This window comes from Staurois parvus, unplaced genomic scaffold (assembly GCF_062004578.1).
Source record: "Staurois parvus isolate SC_StPar_1 unplaced genomic scaffold, SC_StPar_1.0 ptg000282l, whole genome shotgun sequence".
Lineage (NCBI taxonomy): Eukaryota > Metazoa > Chordata > Amphibia > Anura > Ranidae > Staurois > Staurois parvus.
The window spans coordinates 7644185-7671188 of NW_028318078.1; the positions used below are offsets into that span (position 1 = coordinate 7644185).

General features: G+C 44.9%; 1 protein-coding gene across 1 annotated transcript in view; it reads right to left on the reverse strand.

The window, feature by feature from the left end:
• IL17RD (interleukin 17 receptor D) overlaps positions 1 to 23415 on the reverse strand; it is a 121535-nt gene extending 98120 nt beyond the window's left edge. Inside the window, exon 1 of the mRNA XM_089681900.1 lies at positions 23289 to 23415. Coding sequence (XP_089538026.1) covers positions 23289 to 23411 — 123 coding nt within the window. The 5' untranslated portion in view covers positions 23412 to 23415. The remainder of the gene's footprint in view (positions 1 to 23288) is intronic.
• Between the last annotated feature and the right edge of the window lie 3589 nt (positions 23416 to 27004).

Sequence of the window (27004 nt, forward strand, 5' to 3'; positions counted from 1 at the left end):
GTCCCTTTAAGCCCTACAATCATCCCTAAAGCAGGAGAGTGAGAGGGGCGGCTGTGGAATGACAAGCCTTGGCCAGGTCTCTGTGTGACGCCATTGTCCGGATACAGGTACAGATAATTGCTGGTTCCAATTCTCATAGAAGCCGACAAGTTAGTATTGAGAAAGGCAGAGAACAGCCAGGCCGGGGGTGACAGTAATTACTTCACGCAGGGTCACCTCGGAAACCTCTAATGCAAGAAATGTGAAGGCATTCTCATAGGCCGGGAACATTGGTCGAAGATGTAGAAATCTCCCAAAGCGGCACAGCTACATGAACTTAGAATAAAGAATGGCTTCTTTCTAAGCTACAGGAGCCAAGCCTCGAAGTTTACTTCAATTCATAGCGAGCCAACCAGGGTTTTTTGTTTCACAGCACGACAGTATCTGTAACTAAAACAACATTTCAGCTCGAACACAAAGACTGCATACCAGCAAGCGTAGTGACACCTAGTCCGATGGTTACCAGAGGGGTGGGCAAAAGAGGCAACTGCCTAGGGAGCACATGAGCTGAAACCGCAGAAGTACAGAAAGGAGCACCAGACCAAAATAATAGATGAAGAGTCCAAGGTAACAAATAAAATCCTCCAAGGTAACAAATAAAATCCTCAAACGTATTTCAGGAGCCAAACTCCCTCATCATCAGGGCTCAACACAGCATAAAACTTAAATGGATTTTATAGGTATTTCTATTAGGACCAAACTCCCCTTGCAGATTACCAATAGTAAGAGTTGCTGAGTGACAATAGTGAGCACAGAAAAAGGTGCAACATCACATTATAATGGCTCATTCATGAAGGTGGCCAGGGGGCAGTAAAAGCAGTTGAGTCACGATTTTACTGCTCCGCGTCAACTACTCACTTAAAGTGGAGTTCCAGCTGAAAAAAAATATATAAAAGTCAGCAGCTACAAAAACTGTAGCTGCTGCCTTTTAAAATACAGATACTTACGTGTCCCTCGGGGTGTCTGTGCTGCGCCGCGCCCCTCTGAGTGTCTGTGCTGCGCCGCGCCCCTCGGGGGTGTCGGTGCTACGCCGCGCCCCTCGGGGGGTGTCGGTGCTACGCCGCGCCCCTCCGGGTGTCGGTGCTACGCCGCGCCCCTCCGGGTGTCGGTGCTACGCCGCGCCCCTCCGGGTGTCGGTGCTACGCCGCGCCCCTCCGGGTGTCGGTGCTACGCCGCGCCCCTCCGGGTGTCGGAGCTACGCCGCGCCCCTCCAGGTACATGTGTGCGTGGCCACGTCCCTCCCATCCCATGGTTTTACACTGTACATCACATTTGCATAGTAAAAAGAAAACAAATGGTAAAAAGTGATCCTATTTAGATCAATGGTCTCTCCGATGCCAGCATCTTCAGTGTGGGCACCCTGCTCTGATAGCTTGCGGCTTCACAGCCGGGTGCCCACTGCGCATGCGCGAGATGCGTTGCACTTTGTGAAAGGCAACATAGTCTTCTAGGGCCTTTCACGTGTCCCAGAAGACTACGGGGAGAGAGGTGGAGAGAACAACTTCCGCTTCCGATCACCTACGCAGCAGAAGTGGGAGCAGGTACCTGTCAAATTCGGGTATCCACTCCCCAAAGGTGCAAATCCTTAACGGGGAGCGGGGGACAGAGGCTTAAAGCGGAACTTCCCCTTTTGGGTGTAGCTCGGCTTTAAACAAAGATGCAGCCACTCATGGATGTACACATGCAAAGCATTGCGGCCACAGTAAAAATGAAACCCCCTGTGGCATTTGGTGGTGGTACCCATTCAGGTTAATGGGCCATGGCACAAGTGCCCCCAAGGCGTCATGCACACTAGCGTGTAAAAAAAGGCAGAAGTCAGGTCCATAAAGGTAACAGCAATGAACGCATCTCAATGCAAACAATGGGTTTTTATGTACATTTGTCCACTCAACATTCAGAACTATTTACATTAAAAACATTAAGCTCTCATTAACCAGATTAATTTGCATTTGTATATGTAGCTGGTGCGGGAAAAACAAAGCGGAACACTATCCTGTGTTTCCGGCTGGGACACTATCTGCAGTTTGCATGTTCTGTTGTATTCACATTGGCTTCCTCTTGATTTTTCAGCTTCCACAATCCAAAAACTTGATAGGTTAATTGGTTTCTGTCTATACTGGCGCTAGTGTGTGTGTAGGAACTGGCTATATACGTGTGTTATCACATTCTGCACGCCGATCGCAAGTTAAGCAATCGAGGAGGGTCGAGAAAGGGCCTGGTGAGCTATCTTGTAAAAAAAAAAAAAAAATCACTAAATTTCTAAGGAAAAGGCTTTCATGTATATCAGACTTGGTGTTGGAGAACTGGCCCATAGAATCACTGCAAATTGGATACAACATAAACATACATGCATATCAAGAAGAATGTCTGCAGACCAATCAGGTGAAAAGATAAGGCACACCGATTAGGAGTATGGACTGCCAAATATAAAAACAGATTTCTTATGCAGGCCATACATGGGTCAAATCCTGAATGAATTTTCTTTCCGAACGGAATTTTGTAATCCGATGGTGCCACCATTGATTTTGAAATTCAACCAACCAAGCCTTCAATTTCACTTCCTGTTGCTACAGAAAAGGATTTTTGTGGCCAAGAATTTTCTTTTCTTTCCAGGTCACAGCTCATGCTCATTTCTTTTTCGTTTATTATTATTATTATACATTTATATTTCTTGCACGTTTTTCCCATCGGTTCGAAATTCGTTAATTTTTAAAAATATTTCCAACATGCCCGATCACTCAAATTTGATGGTCACACAAAAATCGTCCGTTTCTGTGACCCACTAATGGTGCAAAATTCGAACACAAAATTCTTAGAAAAGATTTTCTAAAGAAAATTATTTTGGAATTCAACCCATGTATGGCCGGCTTTACACTTGAACTCTAAGGCTGGTCACAGTTTTATCAGTTTTTTTTTTTTTTTCTGATCTGCCAGCAGGCTGATAAAAACACACACACGTTTCCCCCATCCACAATTGAGGTGGATGGAGGAGTCCTCCCCGTTGTGCCATTGTGTTCTGACAGCAGAACTCCTCCCGTCAGAGTACACAGATCATGAAATATTTTCCATCATTCCCATTCGATAGAAGTCCATGGTTAGATCAACTTCTGTGGAGTGTGAACAGCCATTGATAGATTGAAATTTGGCCATTCCCTGTTGAACCAGTTGATTTTGAATCCATCTATAGCCAGTCATTGTAAACGCTCACATTGTAAATCAACCCATTCAGTTTAAAATAGAAAAGAAAGGCAAACAAATGTGGGAATAGATATTAGAAACATTATACAGTAAATACGTTTTCCCTTTTTCTAAGTGATCACATTCCCTCTATTCTCAGCTCCATAGGGATGGGAGAGGAGAAACAGCAGTACACTAATCTTCCCAGTAAGGCTCTATGCACATTACCGATTTTTAACAGTGAAATGCTAGGACAAAACACTGGATGAAAAATGCTGATAATAGCATTTTTGTGCTGGCTTGAAGTAGTTTTTTAGTAGCGTTTATAAACGTTTAGCAGTGTTAGTGTTCTTTTGGCATTTTTCAGTACATGAAGGAAAAAAAAAAAAAAAACTTGAAAAAAGCTGTCAGGAGCGTTTTGGTAGCGTTCAGCATTTTTTTATACCGGGAAGGCTCTCCCAAAACATCTACAGCTAGAGAACTGTGCTGTGATCTCATGCCTAGTGTGGTCAGTTGGCAGTAACACCAGGGATTTCACACAAAGGAAGCAATACAAAGAACAGCATACTTTTTCATGCAGGTACATGGTGCCACATATCCGGAATATGAAAAGTTGGGTTACATATTCTTAAATCTGTGCTTGTTTCTTCTGCCAGTAACTGCGAATGAGAGAACAATGAAGACATCAATATTTCCTTCCATTTCACAATATGAAGGACCTAAATAAGTGTCTGTCATGGATCTTGAAAATCCCTTTAAACAAGAATGCTTTTATTTCCCAGGAAGTGTGCATGAGATGAGTTTCTGGAACTGATGTCTGCAATGTGAGTGTGTGTAGATTCTAGGTAGGACTGCGGCATTACCTAGCCTAGCACTAGCAGCCAGAAGAATGGAGCCCCAGGGTGTATTCATATTTCATAAACAGCTTGCTACAGCTGTGCAGCTGACATCTAAAAGGTCTGGAAGCCTGCAGACACAAAGAACTCCGAAGAAAGATGACGGCATTTCCATACACAGTTATGTCAGTCATGTTACTAGTCTAACTTTAAACATTGTGGACAAAGATACCAATATTAAGCTGGCTATACACCTCTTGGGTTTCAGCCGATTCCTGCTGAACGAGCCAAAATTTGAGCCAAGGGTGACCCAGCTCAACAAAATTTTGATTATAAAAATTGAAGGAGCTGGGTGGGAATTTTTTTCAATCAAACAGTGACTACATCCTATCAAATGTAGTAATTGGGTATTCAAAGAGTTGTGAGTACAGCGGCTGTCTAAATACTATAGCTGGCAGTGCAGATTTCTCCATTCACACTCTTTAGCTCTTAAAGCCAAACTCCGGGCATTTTTTTGTCCCCCATGCAGTGTGGGCACAGTTAACCAATCCTCTAGGGACTTTCTAAACAAAGGGACGGTTTACTGTCCATCAGACTTTAGGAGGGCCGGGGGGCCCAGTGGGAGTAGAAAATGCCCCAGCATCAGTAGGAGTAAAAAAAAAAAAAAAGCCATAGTGCTTGTAGTCAGTGGAAGAAGGAATAGTATCCAGTCATTGGTATTGGTTGGAGGAACAATACCTCATCATTAGTAATACTAGGAGGAATAGTGCCCCATCATTGGTAATACTAGGAGGAATAGTGCCCCATCATTGGTAATACTAGGAGGAATAGTGCCCCATCATTGGTAATACTAGGAGGAATAGTGCCCTATCATTGGTAATACTAGGAGGAATAGTGCCCCATCATTGGTAATGCTAGGAGGAATAATTCCCCATCATTGGTAATACTAGGAGGAATAGTGCCCCATCATTGGTAATACTAGGAGGAATAGTGCCCCATCATTGGTAATACTAGGAGGAATAGTGCCCCATCATTGGTAATACTAGGAGGAATAGTGCCCCATCATTGGTAATACTAGGAGGAATAGTGCCCCATCATTGGTAATACTAGGAGGAATAGTGCCCCATCATTGGTAATACTAGGAGGAAGAATTCCCCATCATTGGTAATACTAGGAGGAATACTGCCCCATCATTGGTAATACTAGTAGGAATAGTGCCCCATCATTGGTAATACTAGGAGGAATAATTCCCCATCTTTGTTAATGCTAGGAGGAATAGTGCCCCATCATTAGTAATACTAGGAGGAATAGTGCCCCATCATTGGTAATACTAGGAGGAATAGTGCCCCATCATTGGTAATACTAGGAGGAATAGTGCCCCATCATTGGTAATACTAGGAGGAATAATTCCCCATCATTGGTAATACTAGGAGGAATACTGCCCCATCATTGGTAATACTAGGAGGAATAGTGCCCCATCATTGGTAATACTAGTAGGAATAGTGCCCCATCATTGGTAATACTAGGAGGAATAATTCCCCATCTTTGGTAATGCTAGGAGGAATAGTGCCCCATCATTAGTAATACTAGGAGGAATAGTGCCCCATCATTGGTAATACTAGGAGGAATAGTGCCCCATCATTAGTTATACTAGGAGGAATAGTGCCCCGTCATTGGTGTTAGTGAGAAAAATGCCTTATAGTTGGTGCCAGTAGAAGAAATTGTGTCTCCTTGTTTGTGTCAGTGGAAGGAACAGTAATCCGAGGGCCGGATAGAGGCAAGCAAAGGGCCGCAGTTTGGAGACCACTGGTCTAGGGGATTGGAGAGTCAATATATACACAACCCCATCCTCCCTACCACTCCTGCCCCCCTTGGTCTAGCGGTCTTGTGCAGTGGACTGTTCCTGAGGTCATCATGCCCATAGACTGGCTCTGGACATGAGGACGGCAGGAGCAGTCCACCCTTGCACATGGAGGAGTGGTGTTTTCCTCCACTCATTCATGAGCCCACTTAAAGCTGACCATGTATGAAAAAGCTCAGGTTTGCTTATCTCGCAGGATTCTATCACCAAACAAAACACACTAACAGAAATCAATACCATAAAATTATAACAGAGAAATGTAAAACATATTTAACTTGCTTGCTGGACCACCCTATGGGATCCTAGGAATGCAGAGGATCCCAAATATCCCCAAATCACATTCCCGGACAGAGTTGGAGCATCTTCTTGTAATACTAGAGGTCCTCTGGTTTTTCAGGATCGTTTGGACAGGCCCAGTGATATTATCAGTGACATTGCTGTTTGGTCAACTTTTTTCCACCTGGCTCCTTCAGTTTCTCAAGGTTTGTTAAGCAGAATGGTGTTGGCAAGCCGACCACAGCTTTTGACCGATTCACAAATATTCGCCCAAAATCTGAGCCATGTATGCTCGGCTTCATTTGGTGAAGATAAAGGACCACAAGTGGAAGCCAAGGACAGAGTTGTCAGCCTTTACCAGGCGTGCTTTAACAAGGACCCTCATGGCAGGACCACCAAGTGTTATTTTAATGAAAGCTTCAGAAATTCAATAACATGGTAAAGCTTATATGAGGGTTTAGTGATTGGGTTTACATCTACTTTAAAGGAGAACTCCAGGATAGGCAAAAAATTACCAATCCTTACCATTTAGGAGAAAGGTCTAATTGAATTTTCATGACTCATATCTGTAATTCAAAACATAACAACAACATCTGCTCTGCCAAGGAGGAAGTGTAACAGCAGGGATTACATCATTTCCTCTCCTCTCTCTGCAGTAAAAAGAAACTACAGTTCCCATCAACCATAGGTAATTCTAGTGAATGTGGGTGGGTACACTAGGCCTGTACATGCTGAATGTGTCTGAGAGTCCTGTCTGCTCACCACTGCAAGTGGGACTGAATGACATCACTGCTTCCTGGAGAAAGAACTACAGAAGGGATGTGCCAAGACCAGTGACTGGGGGAACAGACCGCATAGCTGCCTCTGGTCTTACCAACAGAAAACCAAAGAGAATTAACAGTTTGGTTTGCAAATTAATAGACTATTTTAGAGCAACTACTGAATAAAACAGAAGATCAACAACATATTCAGTGAAGGTAGGAAATCGGCAACAAGGACATGTAAAGAAGTTTTTGCCCGGAGTTCTGCTTTAAGCTGCCTTACAAGTTAACTACACTTTGAAACTTTTGTAAAGAAAAGGCTACATGTGATTTTGAGGGGCCGCAGAACAGGAGCCATCATTTTCTAAGGATGCCTGTTGTTGCGTGCAACAAATGTAACCAATTTCCATTCCCCCCACAGCCAATAATGTTTGCAGTACAAGGCTTTCATCCTAGTCAGCGGCTTCACCTATGCTGTAATCAGGGGCCATGCGTGCATTGTGCCACAGGCCTTGCTCGGTGGGGTGAAGAGGTTAATTGTAGCCTTGTAAATTACCAGCTTCGGCAGACAAACACATGCTTGAGCTGGGCTGAAATGAGCTTGTTCCTGGTGCAGATCTGCTTCCTGATTTTTCAACTGATGTGCTTCAAGGGGCAGCTGTTTCACATTATATGCCCCTTTAAATGCTGCAGGTTTAATTACGCCGTGTCCATATCACGCTAACATTAACAAACAAAAAAGAAAAACTTAAAGCAGTGGGATCCAAATGACGTTGTAAATGTAGGGAATAATGAGAGGGAACTCGTATTATACAAGGCGTTAACCTGGGGCTACTAAATGGTGTGAGGTCAAAGGGCAGGCCGTATTGCCCTAAATTATGGAAAAACTGCTAATTGTAATCTGTGCTTGAGGTCAATAGTTGAAGGCCCTAGACAAAGCAGAAATCAACCTTACAATAGGGGGCACTTGTACTGGCGCTAACAGGCAATACAAAAAGCTAACAAAAATGTAAAGTGTGTACCGAAAAAAAAAATCAGACTGCATACATGTGATCAGATCTGTCATTGAGAATAGTGGGCAAAGACAGAACTGTTTGTGACTTCATCCAGGACTGATGGGACCTTCTGCACCACAGAGAGGCCCTGCTACACCACAAGAATGACTCTTGCATCTGCTGCTGCACCACAGATAAGGCACTTGAATCCCCCTGCTGCACCCCCGAGAGGGCACTTGAGTCTCCTGCTGCACCCCAGAGAGGGCACTTGAGTCCCCCTGCTGCACCACAGAGAGGGCACTTGAGTCCCCCTGCTGCACCACAGAGAGGGCACTTGAGTCCCCCTGCTGCACCACAGAGAGGGCACTTGAGTCCCCCTGCTGCACCACAGAGAGGGCACTTGAGTCCCCCTGCTGCACCACAGAGAGGGCACTTGATCCCAATGCTGCACCACAGAGAGGGCACTTGAATCCCCCTGCTGCACCACAGAGAGGGCACTTGATCCCAATGCTGCACCACAGAGAGGGCACTTGAATCCCCTGCTTCATCACAGTGAGGGCACTTGAATCCCCTGCTTCATCACAGTGAGGGCACTTGAATCCCCTGCTGCACCACAGAGAGGGCACTTGATCCCAATGCTGCACCACAGAGAGGGCACTTGAATCCCCTGCTGCACCACAGAGAGGGCACTTGATCCCAATGCTGCACCACAGAGAGGGCACTTGAATCCCCTGCTGCACCAGAGAGGGCACTTGAATCACCTGCTGCACCAGATATGGCACTTGAATCACCTGCTGCACCACAGAGAGGGCACTTGAATCACCTGCTGCACCACAGAGAGGGCACTTGAATCACCTGCTGCACCACAGAGAGGGCACTTGAAGCCCCTGCTGTACCACAGAGAGGGCACTTGAAGCCCCTGCTGCACCACAGTAAGGGCACTTGAAGCCCCTGCTGCACCACAGTAAGGGCACTTGAAGCCCCTGCTGCACCACAGTGAGGGCACTAATAGCTTGTTTTGTATTACAAACAGGGCACTCACTTATCCTGCTGTACATCCGATATCTACCACTTGCATTCTCTGCTGCACAACAGTGAGGGCACTATAATTCCTTGTTGCACCACAGATTCATCTTGCATTTTCTTCTTCCATGGTAATCTACAGCTTTGGAATCACGAATAGTCATTCCAATCTCCTGTGAAGCTTTCATTGCTTTACCAGTGCACACAAACAACTTTCTGTGGATACCGCATGGGCAAGTATAACAACAAGGAGGGATCTGCAATTCAAGACTTTTCATGGAAACGTGAAAACCCTGGAAATATACAACATAAATTCTCATTTCTGCTAGCCAAGACAATGTGGAATAACAATTAGGCACAACTAAGTGAAGTCACAGCTTTCTCCATGCACTTTGGATCATTTAAAATGTGAAAAACTCAACTGAGTCCCCTTCAGTGTACAGCAACATTGAAGGGTGTACATCAGTTTATGAGCTTCTTCCTATAGCTGCTCCAAACTGTTCAAAGCTGGCAAAACATGGAGCGAATTTTGGCTGGTTTTCTAAGGGTTCACACACATTAGGACTTTTAGAGGCATATTTTAGGCTCAACGTTCAGATTTAAAAAAAAAACAAAAAAAAAACAAACAAAAAAAACCTTCTGGATTGTGTTTTTGAGAGTAGTTTTTAATAAAAAAAACTCCTAAATGCGCCTAAACTCATGCTGTATGGCCTCGTTCACACCAATGCATTTTATTGCTTTTTGCAGAAAAGCACTACAGTCCGTTTACCTATGGGACATGTTCACATCTATGCGTTTTTCAGCTGCTGCGTTTTTGGAAGGGGTCAGGGAATTTTTTTAAACGCAAAAAGCAGAGTTTTTGCTCAGAATTCAATGGAGATGCTACTGAAATGCATGCAGTGCGCTTTTGCTGAGTTTTTGTCGCATTTTCTGTTTTAATTTTGCCCAGCAAACAAAAAAAAATTCCCCCTTTAACCAAAAAAAAAAAAGCTGAAATAACAGCAAAAGGTAGTAAAAACGTGTGTGTAAAAATGCGAAATGCAAAAAGCATTGCACAACCAGAGCAAAAGCAAACTGCATTGGTGTGAACCAGGTGTATTTTTCTGTCAAAAGAACTGACGGTTTTCTAAGCTCAGTGTGCATGGGCCCTAATGAAACATAAAATTTGAGCCATTGATGGCCCTGCCAACAACCCAACAGCCTTCAGAAAGTCACAGAACTGTCTAACATACAATGTGTATGCTGTGACCACCTTCTTTAAGGCTAGGTTCACATATGTGCGGGTGGTGCCGCTGCAGATCCGCACAAAAATCCATGCAGCCGCATCACCCGCACAGAGGAATGCGGACCCGCGGGCGGGTGCCATTAATTCTAATGGCACGCAGCCCGAACTGGACATCACAACCGTTCAGTTCCAGTGTTACTAAACCCACATCAGTAAAATCAGTCTGTATATTCAGCAAAGCATGCTTGTTATACTCACTGTGGAACCTAAGGGGTTAATCCTCTGCATTGTGTAAAAAGTCTGTTTGATTCTGATTGCTCTGTTCCTCCCCTTGTTCATGCGGCCGCCTCTTATCTCCCGCTAAGACAGACTGAACCGTTGGCATTTTGCACATGCTCAGCTTGGTGTGTATTGCTAGAGGTTTTTTTTTCTTGGGAGAGTGTCTGAGATCAGCACAGGGCCAATCAGCACTGGTCAGACAAAGGTCAGGGGTTCTGCATCCTCCTAGAGCAGAAAAAAAACTCCTCCTACAAGCTTTAGCTAGTGCTTGGCTGAACACTGATAGAAGCCACAAGACTGCTCTAACTTCTGATGAGAAAAGATAATTAGCAGTTCATGTTTACTAAAATAATCACATTTCCATGTAGTGTGGACTGTGGGAGACCAGATATAGTGAATGCAGGGTCCTGGTTTTAATAACACTTTAAGGGCTCATGCATACGGCTGCATGTGGCTATATGCTGTAAAATATGGGTGCATTTCCCACCAGGGGGCCACGGCTGTTGCATATAGCCGTACTTAGAAATCAATGGCAGGTAAACACTGGTACTTGCATAAACAAATGCATGTGTATGCATGTAGAACTCTGGAAAGGGACTGTCTGAAAACAAGATTGCATGTCTGCACATGTGCACATGTTCAGGCAAGTACCAGCATAAACCCACATACAGCCATTGCTTTCTATGGGCAAATGTGCACTGCACTTGTGGCTCACAGGCAAGAAATATGCAAAATTATTATGGACTACGACCATGTGCATGAGCCCTAAACAAGCTGCTATCAGGCTTCAGCAGGCTTTTAATATTGCTCAAATGGTGCTAAAGCTTAGTGAATCTTGCTGTCAGTTTTTTTTAAGTGACAGCTCTCTCTCAAGGTGTGTGTTACAGTGTATGTAAACGCTAACAATTAACTTCTGTAATTTCCTCCTTTTCGGTCTGTTAAATATACCATTGACCCCTTTTTCTTATATTTGTTTAATTAGTACCAAAAAATACTTTGATTTTTCTAGAAATGTTGTGAGCTGATAGTTTCCTGGGCTCTCTATGCACAAGGAGGAGCTGTGGAGACGAGGACAAGTTGTGGAGGGGCAATGGAGATGAAGAGGAGATAAGGAGGAGACAAGGAGGGGCTATGGAGGTGAAGAGGAGATAGGAGGGGTGATGAAGAGGAGATACAGAGGGGCTATGGAGATGAGGAGGAGATAAAAGGAGATAAAGAGGGGCTATGCTTTGGGGATGAAGAGGAGATATGGAGGGGCTATGGAGATGAAAGAGATATAGAGGGGCTATGGAGATGAAGAGGAGAAAGGAAGGGGCTATGGAGATGAGGATGAGATAAGAAGAGCCTATGGAGATAAGGAGGAGGATTAGGAGGGGCTATGGAGATGAGGAGGAGATAAGGAGGGGCTATGGAGATGAGGAGGAGATAAGGAGAGCCTATGGAGATAAGGAGGAGGATAAGGAGGGACTATGGAGATGAGAAGGAGATAAGGAGGGGCTATGGAGATGGGCAGGAGATACGTAGGAGATAAGGAGGGGCTATGGAGATAAGGAGGAGATACAGAGGGGCTATGGAGATAAGGAGGAGATACAGAGGTGCTATGGAGATGAGGAGGAGATACAGAGGTGCTATGGAGATGAGGAGGAGATACAGAGGTGCTATGGAGATGAGGAGGAGATACGGAAGGGCTATGGAGATGAAGAGGAGATAAGGAGGGGCTATGCAGATGACGAGGAGGGGAGGGGAACAGAAGAAGTCTGCGGTATTTTTAATCAATAAGAAATGAAGCAAGCAGGACTGATACCACGTTTCGAACTTCAGAGATAAAAATACACTGTGTTGTCATGCTGAGGAGGAAGCTAGGAGCAAACTATATTTCTGGCACATCAATAGTTATTTTTTTTAGCTTGCACCTTGTTTAAAGGGATAAAACTTAGGGAAACATACATGTAATGCAGCCAGGTACTAAAAATTTTATTTTTCTTTTATTTTGGTTCACTTGTTTTCACTACAAAAAATGGCTGCTGAGAAAATGTAGAACACATGTGAGCGCACAACATATGTGAGCACTCTGTGACACGCCAAGAGTCCTACAGATTAGTGCCCAGTTGTTCTGTTAGCTTGGAACACAAATGAACATGTTCTTGGCACAGCTACAGCACAGAGCCCAGTTGAGCAGTTGTCCTTGGTATTAAGTAGGAGCTTTGATCTTGCGCAAGGCTGATAAATGCAGGTTCTCACTGGTGCTGGTGTGCAAAGGACTCTTTAAAGTTGCCCTTCATATTATCTGCTGACCTCTTGTACAAGAAGCACTCTTGCTACTACTTGCACAGCTAATTACTTGCTTACACTGTGCCATTAAACCATGGCGCTCAACCTGCTAAAATGTTCTTGAGACCAGGTTATGGCAACTTCAGATAGCTGTATGATTACACCAAGAACTCTCAATAGCCATTCAACAGGATATTATATCAGAAATTAAAGTGTATGCAAACTTTACCAAACTACTTCTCTTATTTGCTCCCCTTTGCTCTGTTAAGGATACCATTGGAAGCATTTTGTTATATCCATTTGATAGAAAAATGCCTGTTGACTTCCTCGGAAATTCAGAGCTGTTCTGAGTCCTCTGCACACTGGGGTAGATTTACTAAAACTAGGGCTCTCAGAATCTGGTGCAGCTGTGCATGGGAGCCAATCAGCTTCTATCTTCAGCTTGTTCAATTAAGCTTTGACTATAAAATCTGGAAGCGGATTGGTTTATATGCAGAGCTGCACCATGCAGTTTTAATAAATAACCCCCAGTGTTATTTCAAACAGCCCACCTACTTCACATCTCTTCCTCCAAGTTCTGCCACCCACTTCCTTTCTTTCCCCAAACTAAAGCAAGCCGTAGATTATACAATTTTCTTTCCTTCCATGGGTTGAAGGGAAGAAGATTGCTTGATTCCTCCATCATCCGTCAGTGTTGATGAGGGAATCTCTCCCACAGCGCTATGATTGCAATGATCACATGCAAAAAATCTGACAGGCTGGCTGTACTGAAGTCAATCGATGTACCAGCCAAGACTCAATCCATTTACAGCCGACCAGGGGTGGACTGACCATATGGAAACTCGGGCACTGCCCAAGGGCCTAGGGTCAGTAGGGGGCCCCATGAGATGCCCCTGGTACCTTTTTCATAGGCTTGAGTTTGGGCAAGGACACAGGGAACCCATGATCCCCTATTGCCTGAGGGCCCCATGAGTTGTCAGTCCACCTCTGCAGCCGACTTAAAAGTTCGACTGGGGACTCCATGTATGTATCATGAGATATAGATATAGTAATTTTTGTCAGGAGTTCCCCGAGACCAAAAAGTTATTTCAAGGGTTCCTCTGTGTTGAGACAGACTGCTCTAGAAGCTGTAAAATCACTATAGTAGACACTGATGCTCCAGTGATCTCCATTAGCTTCAGGATCCCATGCCAAATGGCTACCCTGCTGCATTATGAATACAGGAGGTTGGCATAGCGGCAAATCAGGAAATGTATAACATTTTCTCAATAAATGCAAGTCATTCTCTGACTGGATGAGGTTGCTGCTGTGCTTCACCTCCCCACCTCTTCACCTTGTCCAATCAGAGAACACTTTGCATTCACTGAGAAAATGCAAAGCATTTTCTGAATGGCACCCACACCAAGCAGCCAGCCTCCTGTATTCATAATGCAGCAGGGCAGCCACTCGGCACAGGACCCGGAAACTACTGGAGATCACCAGAAAAGCGGTGTCTACTAGTGGTTTCCAGCTTCTACAATGATCCCATAGGTATGGTATATACATAGGTACATTGGTCCAAATTGTACTGATGTAACTATGTGAAAAATAACAATAGTTTACAGGGGAATGTTTATTTTTTCTTGCTTAATGCTTAACACTAGGTGCACATCTGTGTGAGTGGTTCCTGCTGCGGGTCCGCTCCTGTTCCCGCTGCTGCAACCACCTGCACAAAAAAAAAAAAGCGCTGGTTGCGAGAGGGTGCCACTAATCCTAATGGAATGCTGCATGTACTAGAAATTGGTCCTGCACTGGGAACTGCACTGCACTTGTGGTTCCCCTGTGGGCTGCGATTTTGTAAATGCTCCAGGGACCTGAATGAGCAGTTGTAATCCGCAGCTGCATATGTGTGACCCTAGCCTTAAGCTAATGTGTTAAGTTGGGCAAGATTCAGTAATTTAACAAGAGACAAGAGGGCAGGGTCTTGCTATTTCAGTTCACAAAAATAAAGAATGCGGTGTCATTCCACTCCACAAGAGATAAATAGGAGCTGATGGCATTTTTGGCAGATCAACAGCTATTTTTCTGTACTTGCAGGGTAATTATAGGGATTAAACGCAGGGATATGTCCACATAATGCAGAGATGTTCCTCATATATGTTTTTTTTTTAATTTGCCCTGACATATGCTTTAATAATGGAGGTTTTACCTTTATTCAGGACAATCTAAGCCTGGGTTCACACATATGCGGTGCGGTATATTGCATATGATTCGCACAGGAACCTCACCGCATTCCTGTGCAAATCACATGCGATTTTTGTGCGGTGCGATTGGAGCCACACATTTTGTATGGCTCTATTCGCACTGCACCAAAAACATGCAGGACCCTTTTTTTGGGTCCACACTAGAATCAGATCGCATGGGTATTCACACCTATGTGATCCGATTCTGCACATCGTTTTGTGGGCCGCTTTCGGGGTGTTGTTAACTTAACATACACACCTGCAGCGGTTCGCATTAACGGGGTGCGATTCTGACGCGGTGCGGAATTCGCACAGAAAACGCTGCAAATTCCGCACCGCATCAGTGTAAACCAGGGCTCAAGAGCAATGACCACACAGGAAGAGAATTCCAAAAACCTCCACACATACCTGGCAGTTAAATCCATTAGTACACTATTAAAAACTTTTTGTTTTCTGCGGTTATGATAAACAGTCATTTCAGATGCAAACAATGTGCATTTGAGCTCTTCAAACAAATACATTTGCGTGGAATAAACCTTGATTTTGGATCTGTTTACGCTTTTTAAATATCCATCCTGGGGCCTTTTTTCCTTCATTTTTGCCTTATCTGCAAAATCCTACCCAGTAAGTTTCTTTCCAGATGTTAAAGTTCCCTGTGCAGCTTAGAGGAGAAAAAAAAATGCTAGCAGCTTTCTCCACGCCATCAAAAAGCAGGCTCCGACTTAGGTGCAGGGTCTGATCAATCCATATGCACACAGCTGCCAGTAAGGACAGACGCTGGGCTTAATTCTGCAATATCCAGCCAGCACAGCAGTGCCCAGCTGATATACACACCCCACAAATGTAATTAGCCACACCAGGTCCTGCTTTCTGTTTCTTTGATCAGGGCGAGAGTTTTATTATTACGGCAATGGAAAATACTTTTCTTTGGAAATACAATGCTTACGCTGACCTCAGATGCCTTTTTGTCAAATCCTCTTTTTTTTTTTTTTATTTCCCTTAAAGTAAATAAAATGGAAATCAGCGTTCGGAACGACGCTCAGGAATTCCTAAATAATAATGGAAGCGCTGTTATGCGTCTGCTCGCCATGCCTGGATGTGATGCATTTCAATCAAGCTGCGTCCCTGCAGTGTGCTGAATGACAGGGGGAAGTGGCCTGCGGTTTAAGGGGAGGAAATGAAAAGGAATTTTAATAGAACAAACAGTGGCTGCGCTTCCTATAGGCAAGACTTCAAAGGCAGCCCAACCCCAGAGCAAACAATATGTTACAGAGGCCATCAGTCATCTAATAGCATGGGAAACCTATTCAAGGTTTACACGCAGGGTTTGATAGTGTAAAGCTGGACAGTCAGCATGACAAAACAGGTCAAGCAAGTCTGTACTGAGAAAGCAGCCGAGATGCTGAGCTGATACACTGGTAGAGAGTGTTTTTGGAAACTAGATCTTTTTGTGCAGCAAAGGAGCCCTGAAAAGCGCCAAATTATCAGGGTAATTAGAACGCCACACTTCAAAAGGTCCCAGACTCATACAGATATTGCATAAAAGAATTTCAAAGTGTGCGCCGGCCAGAGAAGGAACATAAGACGCATTATTAACTTCAAAGAGCTTCTGGCATACTCCAGAGACATGTCCGGACATGGCACAACTGTCAAAATGAGCCAAGCTCACCAGCTGCATGCCACCGAGCCGTGCCATAGCTGAGAGTATGACAAAATGTGTAGAAGAAAGAGTATCTGTCACCCACACACGGCAAAGCTGTGATTTGTAAACAGACAATATTTTATCAATGATAAAAACGCAATTCGTGACATCACTCATGTTTGCAATACTATTACTGCAGAAAATTGGGTCTCTGGGCTTTGTCTGAGTTTGATTTAGGAAAACTAAAATTTTGCAGCTGATAGTATACCCTCCATAATGAGCAGTTACTAAGGGCAACAGCTCAGCCTTTTATAAATCAGACCATGTATAGTACAGTGAAATCAATACTTCCCTTATATTCAGGTTTCCATATAATTCCTATGTTATAAAAGACCTTATGGGGGTTATTTACTAAAACTGGAGAATGCAAAATCTGGTGCAGCTCTGCATAGAAACTAAAAGGCTTCCAGGTTTAAGCCCTGGTTCACACTGATGCGGTGCAAAATTTGCAATGTTTTTAGTGCAAATTCTGCACCGTATCAGAATCGCACCCCATTCATGAGAATAGCTGCGGGTGTTTATGTTGAGTTAACAACACCCCGAAAGCGGTCCGCAAAATGCGGTGCAATGTGCAGAATCTGATCGCATAAGTGTGAATACCCATGCGATCGGATTCAAGTGCAGACCAAAATAAAGGGTCCTGCACGTTTTTGGTGCGGGTGCGGTGCGATTAGAGCCATACCAAATGTATGGCTCTGATCGCACCGCACACAAATTGCATGTGATTTGCACAGGAATGCGGTGCGGTTCCTGTGCGAATCACTTGTGATATACCGCACCGCATATATGTTAACCCAGGTTTAATGTCAAAGCTTCATTGAACAAGCTGATGTTAGAAACTGATTGGCTGTTATGCACAGCTGCACCAGATTCTGAGTGCTCCAGTTTGAGTAAGGCTGGCCATACATTATACAATTATCTGCAGATTTTTGGTTTAGATTTACCAAAAACCATATAATAGGAGGACAAACCTAAACAACACTTTCAGTTGTATCCAATTAGGCAGGCCCTTGCACTACATAGTTGAAGGTAAATCTAAAGGAAATTGGGCAGAAAATCTGCAGATAATTGTATAATGTATGGCTAGCCTTAATCTCTCCCTCTGTGTCAAATTCGATGTCCAAAATGTTTTTCTCAAATGTTCTATTTTCTCACCTTGGCACTCATCAAACTGGGTTTTCTAAGGTCCCATGCACAATGGGTGCACCAGCATTTAGGAGCAGGCCAAAGACACAAATGCCCCATCCAGCCCCACTGCAGGCAGCCTGTAAAAGTTTGACAGTCTGACAGCTGCTGCGGCTGGACGCTGCACCAAGTTATACTAACTTTTAGGGCATTATGCACCCAAGGTTGGGCAAGTGCATTTAAGCTCCCAGGGGGAGATCACACAAAGGTGGGCAAGTACATTCAAAGCTCCCAGGGGGAGATCACACAAAGGTGGGCAAGAACATTTAAAGCTCCCAGGGGGAGATCACACAAAGGTGGGCAAGTACATTCAAAGCTCCCAGGGGGAGATCACACAAAGGTGGGCAAGTACATTCAAAGCTTCCAGGGGGAGATCACACAAAGGTGGGCAATGACATTCAAAGCTTCCAGGGGGATATCACACAAAGGTGGGCAAACACATTTAGAGCTCCCAGGGGGAGATCACACAAAAGGTGGGCATGTACATTTAAAGCTCCCAGGGGGAGATCACACAAAGGTGGGCAAGTACATTCAAAGCTCCCAGGGGGAGATCATACAAAAGGTGGGCAAGTACACTCAAAGCTCCCAGGGGGAGATCACACAAAGGTGGGCAAGTACATTTAAAGCTCCTAGGGGTAGATCACACAAAGATGGGCAAGTACATTTAAAGCTCCCAGGGGGAGATCATACAAAGGTGGGCAAGAACATTCAAAGCTCCCAGGGGGAGATCACACAAAGGTGGGCAAGAACATTTAAAGCTCCCAGGGGGAGATCACACAAAAGTGGGTAAGTACATCTAAAATTCCCAGGGGGCCAGTCACAGTCAGGGATTAATACAATGAGATCTCACTACTAGAGTAGACGTTTGGTTGGATTGACCCTTTAATATTGTGCCTTTTGATGCACTGCACTCCTATCATGCTCCACAAACTAGTAAAAGGGCAGGCATGACACAGTACAGGTTGCCTAGGAAGTATTTGATCTCATAGAACATGCAAGTGAGACAATCCACTTCTGGTTCTCCAATGCAGAATCCTCTACACACGAGTGATCTGCCCTCTCCATTCATCCTGAGCACAATGACAGTGACCCTATTATCTCCCTGTCAGGAATCTACTAATAAAGCACTGGCTGAGCATGATGAAAAGGCTTCTTCAAATGACTTCTTCACACTCTTCAGCTGAAGATATGTGTCCCTCCTCCTTCTGACGCCCCGGGGCACAATGAACACATACAGGAAACATCCTGGGAAAAGGCCTTTTAAGACCCCCTCCTCCCCAGGTGTAAGGTGAGGAGAGATGAATGGATGCATGGACACTTAGCATCTCAGCCATATATACAGTGGAACTTCCTGCAACAACTATAGGAACCCGAAACCCACATGGCTAGCAGGAGATGGAGATGCCACTGTTTGATCTTTCCAACATCCCCCATGAAACATTGAAGGTGGCAGCAGCAACCACTAAAAGATTTCCCAAAACTGAAGTCCAAACATACAAATACATATATGGGCCTAAATTGTAGAAATTAGAGCAAATGTAACTAGAGTTGGCCATGCCGAACAACGAGGCTTCACATCTATGAAGGTTTCCATTCTGCAGGTCATGGTATATCCAATGGTAGTTAGTTTTATTCAACTGGGCTTGATCTGAAATGTTGAAGGCGTTTCGTAACTTATCCAAAAAGCTTCATCAGTTCTGGAAAAGTGTCATGGATAAGCTACAAAACGTCTTCAACATTATAAACCAAGTCTCGTTGAATGTGATTACCACTAGATAATAAGGCTTCACCTTTCAAGCTATATTCCCGACTGTTAGGCAACAGATACTCTGCTTCTCAGTAGACTGTTCTGTTTTTTGCTTTGTATGGATCCTTCTTCAGAGACCAGAGTCTACTTCTCATCCTAACTTACTGTCCTGGGAAAATCAAATGGAAGGATCCAGATAGTTGCTACATTGTAACACTTGGATAAATAACAGCCTTAATTTTCTACACTCAAATAATGCATGTAGCTGGAACGACACCTGTCCGCGAAAATAGACACGTTACGCACATTCACCAGAAAAACATATTTTAGGTCAGATCACTTTGAGAACAAGCTCAGTGTGGTGCATCTCAACCAGTCATTGTTTTTGATTCTGATATCTACCAAAACAATGCAGTGTTCAGCAAAGTTGGTGAAGATTTGCACATGAAGAATAATTTGGGGTAAGGATTTGCACATGAAAAAGAATTTGACTACCAGTTCCTTAGATAAAGCAAAATTAAGAGTTCTTCTGTATTGTTGCGAGTGGTTTCCACACACCATTGCACATTCCCAATAGAGTCTCTTAGGACAAGTTCACATGAGCATTAGGACTAAAGCACCTCCAAAGTGCCTTTAGTTTGCGTGTCAGATGTGTTTTAGATGCATTTTAAAGATGTTAGAGGTTACTGAAGCTCTTCTGTTTTTTTGGTGGTGAAACAAGAAAAAACAAACCCCAAATGTGTGCCAAACACGTTATGAGTGTTCACAATATGTTTGTTGTGAACTTACATTTACTTTAGGGGAGACGTGAGACAAATATTGCAAGTTCCAAGGCCTGGCCAAATGTTGCCAGCAAGATCAAATCTAAAGCAAAGTGACGCAAAATGTGTTGTATGTACTCGATCAACCTTCCTCAAACTTTGCACCCCTAAGGAAACTTTGAAACTAATATAAGGTCTCAGGGAACTCCTGAAAAAGTTAATTCATCAGAAGTCAGTGCGAATAATGCACCTTACACTGGCAGTCAGTGGGAAGAATGACCCTTACACTGGCGTTCAATGTGAAGAACAACCCTACATTGGGGATCAATGTGAAGAATGTACCCTTTACATTGGCTGTCAGTGGGGGGAATGCCCCCCTTACATTGGTGGCCAGTGGAAGGAAAGCCTCCCCCTTATATTGGTGGCCAGCGGGAGGAAAGCCCCCCCCCCACATTGGTGGACAGTGGGAGAAAAGCCCCCCTTAAATTGGTGGCCAGTGAAAGGACAGCCCCCCTTACATTGATGGCCAGTGGGAAGAATGCCCCCCTTACATTGGTGGCCAGTGGGAAGAATACCCCCTTACATTGGTGGCCAGTGCAATAAAAGCCCCCCTTACATTGATGGCCAATAGGAAAAATGCCCCCTTACATTGGTGGCCAGTGGGAAGAATACCCCCCTTACATTGGTGGCCAGTGAAAGAAAAGCCCCCCTTACATTGATGGCCAATAAGAAAAAGTGGGAAGAATACCCCCCTTGCACTGATGGCCAGTGGGAAGAATGCCCCCCTTACTTTGGCTGTCAGTGGGATGAATGCACCTTACAATGTGGGCAGTTAGAGGAATGCCCTCCTTACATTAGTGGTCAGTGGGAAATATATGGCTGTACTAGACCCTCTGTTATTCATGTAAAGAACAGCATTTGCTGTGCAAAGAGTTTAGAAAACGTTATGATTGCAAAGCAAACGTCTGTTCTTTACGCTTGTGTGAACAAAGCCTAAATATGTATACCTACAAATGAAGAACAGCTGGAAGAATAGAAACATAAAAAGAGGCATCCAACAACAAGCTAAAATCATCACAAATGATAGGACTACTTCAAAACATAGAACTGAAATGTAAAAGACAAGAGATGCTACAGTACATACCCATCTGTCCATCCATCCATCCACCCATCATCTGTTCCACCATTTCCAGAGAACAATGATGATACACAAAGTAAAGTACATTCACATCTCTACTCTTTATCTTACATTTAAAATGCAAGTTAAACACAAATAATGGGATACATATCCTCAATGATAAACATTTTCACCTTCACAGCTTATTGTGGTCTGAAAAAAATGGTATTACCAACAATTGAAGTGCATCCTACTTTAAAGTGCACAATACAAAGAAGATCATTATTAAAAAAAAGTGTTTAATCCAAAAACAGCCCCAAAACGCACGTTATATGAAGTTCAATGATAACCCATGTAAAGCTCAGATAAGACACACTGTACAGGTGTAAATGATAGCAAAGCATACAACTAAAATGAGCAGAAACATCATTTCTACTAAAAGTGCAGCACAAGTTTAAAAAACACATATAAAACATGTTATAAAGGCATCACCATCACACCACAGTGCACAGACTTTCAGCTACGTCTGGGATTGGGTGTGAATGTATCCTAAAAACTAACAAGAGTTCACTCATCCAACTAAAGTCATCTGAAATACTAGGAGTTCCTATACTTTCTATAGGACGATATATTGTATTATACTATACTATTCTATATGATACTATGTTATACTATACTATTCTATATGATAATACGTTATACTATACTATTCTATATGATACTACGTTATACTATTCTATATGATACTACGTTATACTATTCTATATGAGACTATTCTATGAGACTATTCTATATGAGACTATGTTATACTATTCTATATGATACTATGTTATAATACACTATTCTACATGATACTATGTAATAATACACTAGTCTACATGATACTATGTTATAATACACTATTCTACATGATACTATTCTATTTGATACTATGTTATACTATACTTATACTATTCTATATGATACTATGTTACACTATACAATACTATTTTATATAAAACCATATTATACTATAATAGATGACACTCTACTATACTCCATGATACTATATTATACAACTCTACAGTAAATGTTACTTTGTTATACTGTACTATACTTATACAATATGATACTATATTACTCTATATTATACTATGTAACATTATACTTACTTATACTACTTTAGCATGCATGATATAAAGAAATTGATGACAGAAAAAGTGTTTAACTCAAAAACAGCCCTGTTCACACCTAAGCATTTAGGTGCGTTGTGTAAAAAAAAAACTAAACTATATAGAACTATACATATAGTATACTAAACCCTACTGTATATTAGTATACCATATGATCATATATGTTATACTATTATTATACAGGATTTATATAGCGCCAACAGTTTGCTCAGCACTTTACAATATAAATACTATGTTATACTATATTTCTACTATACTATATAGATCCCATAGATTTCTATGCTTAGGGTATATATGTCATCGCACACTTGTTGTATCCTATAGATGATGAGCTCAGTGCAGATCACACACATCAGCGATCACACAGTGATGATAGACTATCAGAGGACATGTCCTGCACAATGATGTCACCTGATGATCACACACCGAGTACTATGGACGGGATGTACAGGGGATGGAATAACAGTACATACATCCATACATACAGAACACAGATCGGAGTATAATGACGTCACCTGACCCCAGTAGACGGTACCGGGCACCCCGGGGCTCGTACTCAGACCCGGGACACTCCGGACACAACTTTCTGCCAAGTCCAGACAAGTCCATAAAGTTTCTGACGGCCGGGAAGACACTCACCTTCGGTGTACACGGATCCGAGGCTCCTCTCCGGGCTCCGCCGGTACTTCCACATCCCGGGCCGGGTAGTAAGAAGACATTTAGGGCCAATAGAAGGATGACGGATCGCAGACTAGGTGCCATGGTCCGCAGCCCACGGGAATCTCTCCTGTCCGTCCACTGCGCATGTACTGCACTGAGCACTGAGCTCCGCCCCCTGCTGGACCAGACAGGGAGATCAGAAAGCAGAGCTAGAGATTCCACTGACAGCTGGAGACGGAGAGAAACCCCGCCCCCATCACTTGTACCACCTGTTCTGGGAGCAACCCCACCCCCAGTCTGTACCACCTAGAAGGGGGGCTTCACCCTGCATCATCTGTGTTAAGTGCAATCCCCCCATCACCTGTACTAAGTGCACCCCCCTGTATGACCTGAACTAAGTGAACCCCCCCTGTATGACCTGAACTAAGTGCAACCCCCCCCCATCACCTGTACTAAGTGCACCCCCCCTGCATCACCTGTACTAAGTGCACCCCCCCCCCCGTATGACCTGAACTAAGTGCAACCCCCCTGTATGACCTGAACTAAGTGCAACCCCTCCATCACCTGTACTAAGTGCAACCCCCCTGTATGACCTGAACTAAGTGCAACCCCCCCCATCACCTGTTCTAAGTGCACCCTCCCCCCCCCCCGGATCACCTGTACTAAGTGCAACCCCCCTGTATGACCTGAACTAAGTGCAACCCCCCCCATCACCTGTTCTAAGTGCACCCTCCTCCCCCCCCCCCCGATCACCTGTACTAAGTGCAACCCCCCTGTATGACCTGAACTAAGTGCAACCCCCCCATCACCTGTACTAAGCGCACCCCCTGGATCACCTGTACTAAGTGCAACCCCCCATCACCTGTACTAAGTGCACCCCCCTGGATCACCTGTACTAAGTGCACCCCCCTGGATCACCTGTAATAAGTGCAACCCCCCATCACCTCTACTAAGTGAACCCCCCTGGATCTCCTGTACTAAGCGCACCTCCCCTGTATGACATGAACTCAGTGCAACCCCCCCCCCATCACCTGTACTAAATGCACCCCCTGCATCACCTGTAGTAAGTGCAGCCCCCCTGTATGACATGAACTAAGTGCAACCCCCCCATCACCTGTACTAAGTGCACCCCCCTGTATGATATGAACTATATGCCCTGTATGGGCGGACTGACAACTCATGGGGCCCCCGGGCAATAGGGGATCATTGGGCCCCTGTGTCCTTGCCCAAACTCAAAAAAGCCTATGAAAAAGGTACTAGGGGCATCTCATGGGGCCCCCTACTGACTCAGGGCCCTCGGGCAGTGCCTGAGTTTCCAAATGGTCAGTCCGCCCCTGCCCCTGCATCACCTGTACTAAGTGCATCCCCCTGGATCACCTGTACTAAGTGCATCCCCCTGGATCACCTGTACTAAGTGCATCCCCCTGGATCACCTGTACTAAATACACTCCCCTGGATCACCTGTACTAAATACACTCCCCTGGATCACCTGTACTAAGTGCACCCCCCTGGATCACCTGTACTAAGTGCACCCCCCTGGATCACCTGTACTAAGTGCACCCCCCTGGATCACCTGTACTAAGTGCACCCCCCTGGATCACCTGCACTAAGTACAACCCTCCATCACCTGTACTGAGTGCACCCCCCTGTATTACCTGTACAGAGTGCACCCCCCTGTATTACCTGTACTAAGTGCACCCCCCTGGATCACCTGTACTAAGTGCACTCCCCATCACCTGTACTAAGTGCACCCCCCATCACCTGTTCTAAGTGCAACCCTCCTGTATCATCTGTACTAAGTTGCCCCCCCCCTGGATCACCTGTACTAACTGCACCACCTGTATGACCTGTACCAAGTGTACCCCCCCGGATCACCTTTACTAAGTGCACCCCCCTGAATCACCTGAACTAAGCTGTGAAGTGAAACAACAAGAAGCGCACCAACCTTGTGCATTACCTCAGTAACCAAAATGTATTTAATAAAAGAATGGTACTCACAAACAGCGAATAAAAACAGGCATGTAAGTCTTCCAAGGGACTTCAAAGGCAAGAGGCCAGCGCGAATCCCATCATGGGGGTAGGCACTCAGTACAGCTGACGCGTTTCGAAGGTCATGCCTTCTTCCGCAGCTCTAAGGAAGAAGGCATGACCTTCGAAACGCGTCAGCTGTACTGAGTGCCTACCCCCATGATGGGATCCGCGCTGGCCTCTTGCCTTTGAAGTCCCTTGGAAGACTTACATGCCTGTTTTTATTCGCTGTTTGTGAGTACCATTCTTTTATTAAATAAATTTTGGTTACTGAGGTAATGCACAAGGTTGGTGCGCTTCTTGTTGTTTCACTTCACAGTTTTGTTCGGGCTTCCCCAGCCTTGGTTTGGAGCTGCACGACTTTGTATACTCCGGTGGTTGCTTTTCTGGAGTTTTGATTTCATCTACTCACCACCGGATTGGGTCCCGGAGCGCAGGAGAAATCGCATTTGGTTCACCTGAACTAAGAGCAACCACCCTGTATCACCTGTACAAAGTGTACCCCACAGATCACCTGTACAAAGTGCACCCCCCGGATCACCTGTACTAAGTGCACCCCCCCGGATAACCGGTACTAGGTGCACCTGCTCGGATCACCTATTCTAAGTGCACCCCCCTGCATCACCAGTACCAAGTGTACCCCCCCCCCCCGGATCACCTGTGCTAAGTGCAACCCCCCTGTATGACCTGAACTAAATGCAACCCCCCCATCACCTGTATGAAGTGTACTCCCCTCCATCACCTGTACTAAGTGCACCCCCCTGTATCACCTGTCCTAGGTGCACCCCCCTGTATCACCTGTACCAAGTGCACCCCCTGGATCACCCCTGAACCAAGCGTAGCTCCCCGGATCACCTGTACTAAGTGCAACCCCCCTGTATGACTTGAACTAAGTGCAACCCCCCCATCACCTGTACTAAGTGCACCCCCCTGCATCACCTGTACTAAGTGCACCCCCTGGATCACCTGTACTAAGTGCCCCCCCTGTATGACCTGTACCAAATGTACCCCCCGGATCACCTGTACTAAGTGCACCCCCCCCCCCCGGATCATCTGTACTAAGTGCAACTCCCTATATCACCTGTATGAAGTGCAACCCCCCCATCACCTGTACTAAGTGCACCCCCCTGAATCACCTGTACTAAGTGCAACCCCCCTGTATCGCCTATACAAAGTGTACCCCCCCGGATCACCTGTACTAAGTGCACCCCCCCCCTCCGGATCACCGGTACTAGGTGCACCCGCTCGGATCACCTGTACTAAGTGCACCCCCCTGGATCACCTGTACTAAGTGCACCCCCCTGCATCACCTGTACTAAGTGCACCCCCTGTATGACCTGTACCAAGTGTACCCCCCCCCCCCGGGTCACCTGTACTAAGTGCAACTCCCTGTATCACCTGTATGAAGTGCAACCCCCTTGTATCACCTGTACAAAGTGTACCGCCCCGGATCACCTGTACTAAGTTCACCCCCTGGATCACCTGTATTAAGTGCACCCCCCCGGATCACCGATACTAGGTGCACCCGCTCGGATCACCTGTACTAAGTGCACCCCCCTGGATCACCTGTTCTAAGTGCACCCCCCTGGATCACCAGTACCAAGTGTACCCCCTGGATCACCCCTGAACCAAGCTTACCCCCCCTCCGGATCACCTGTACTAAGTGC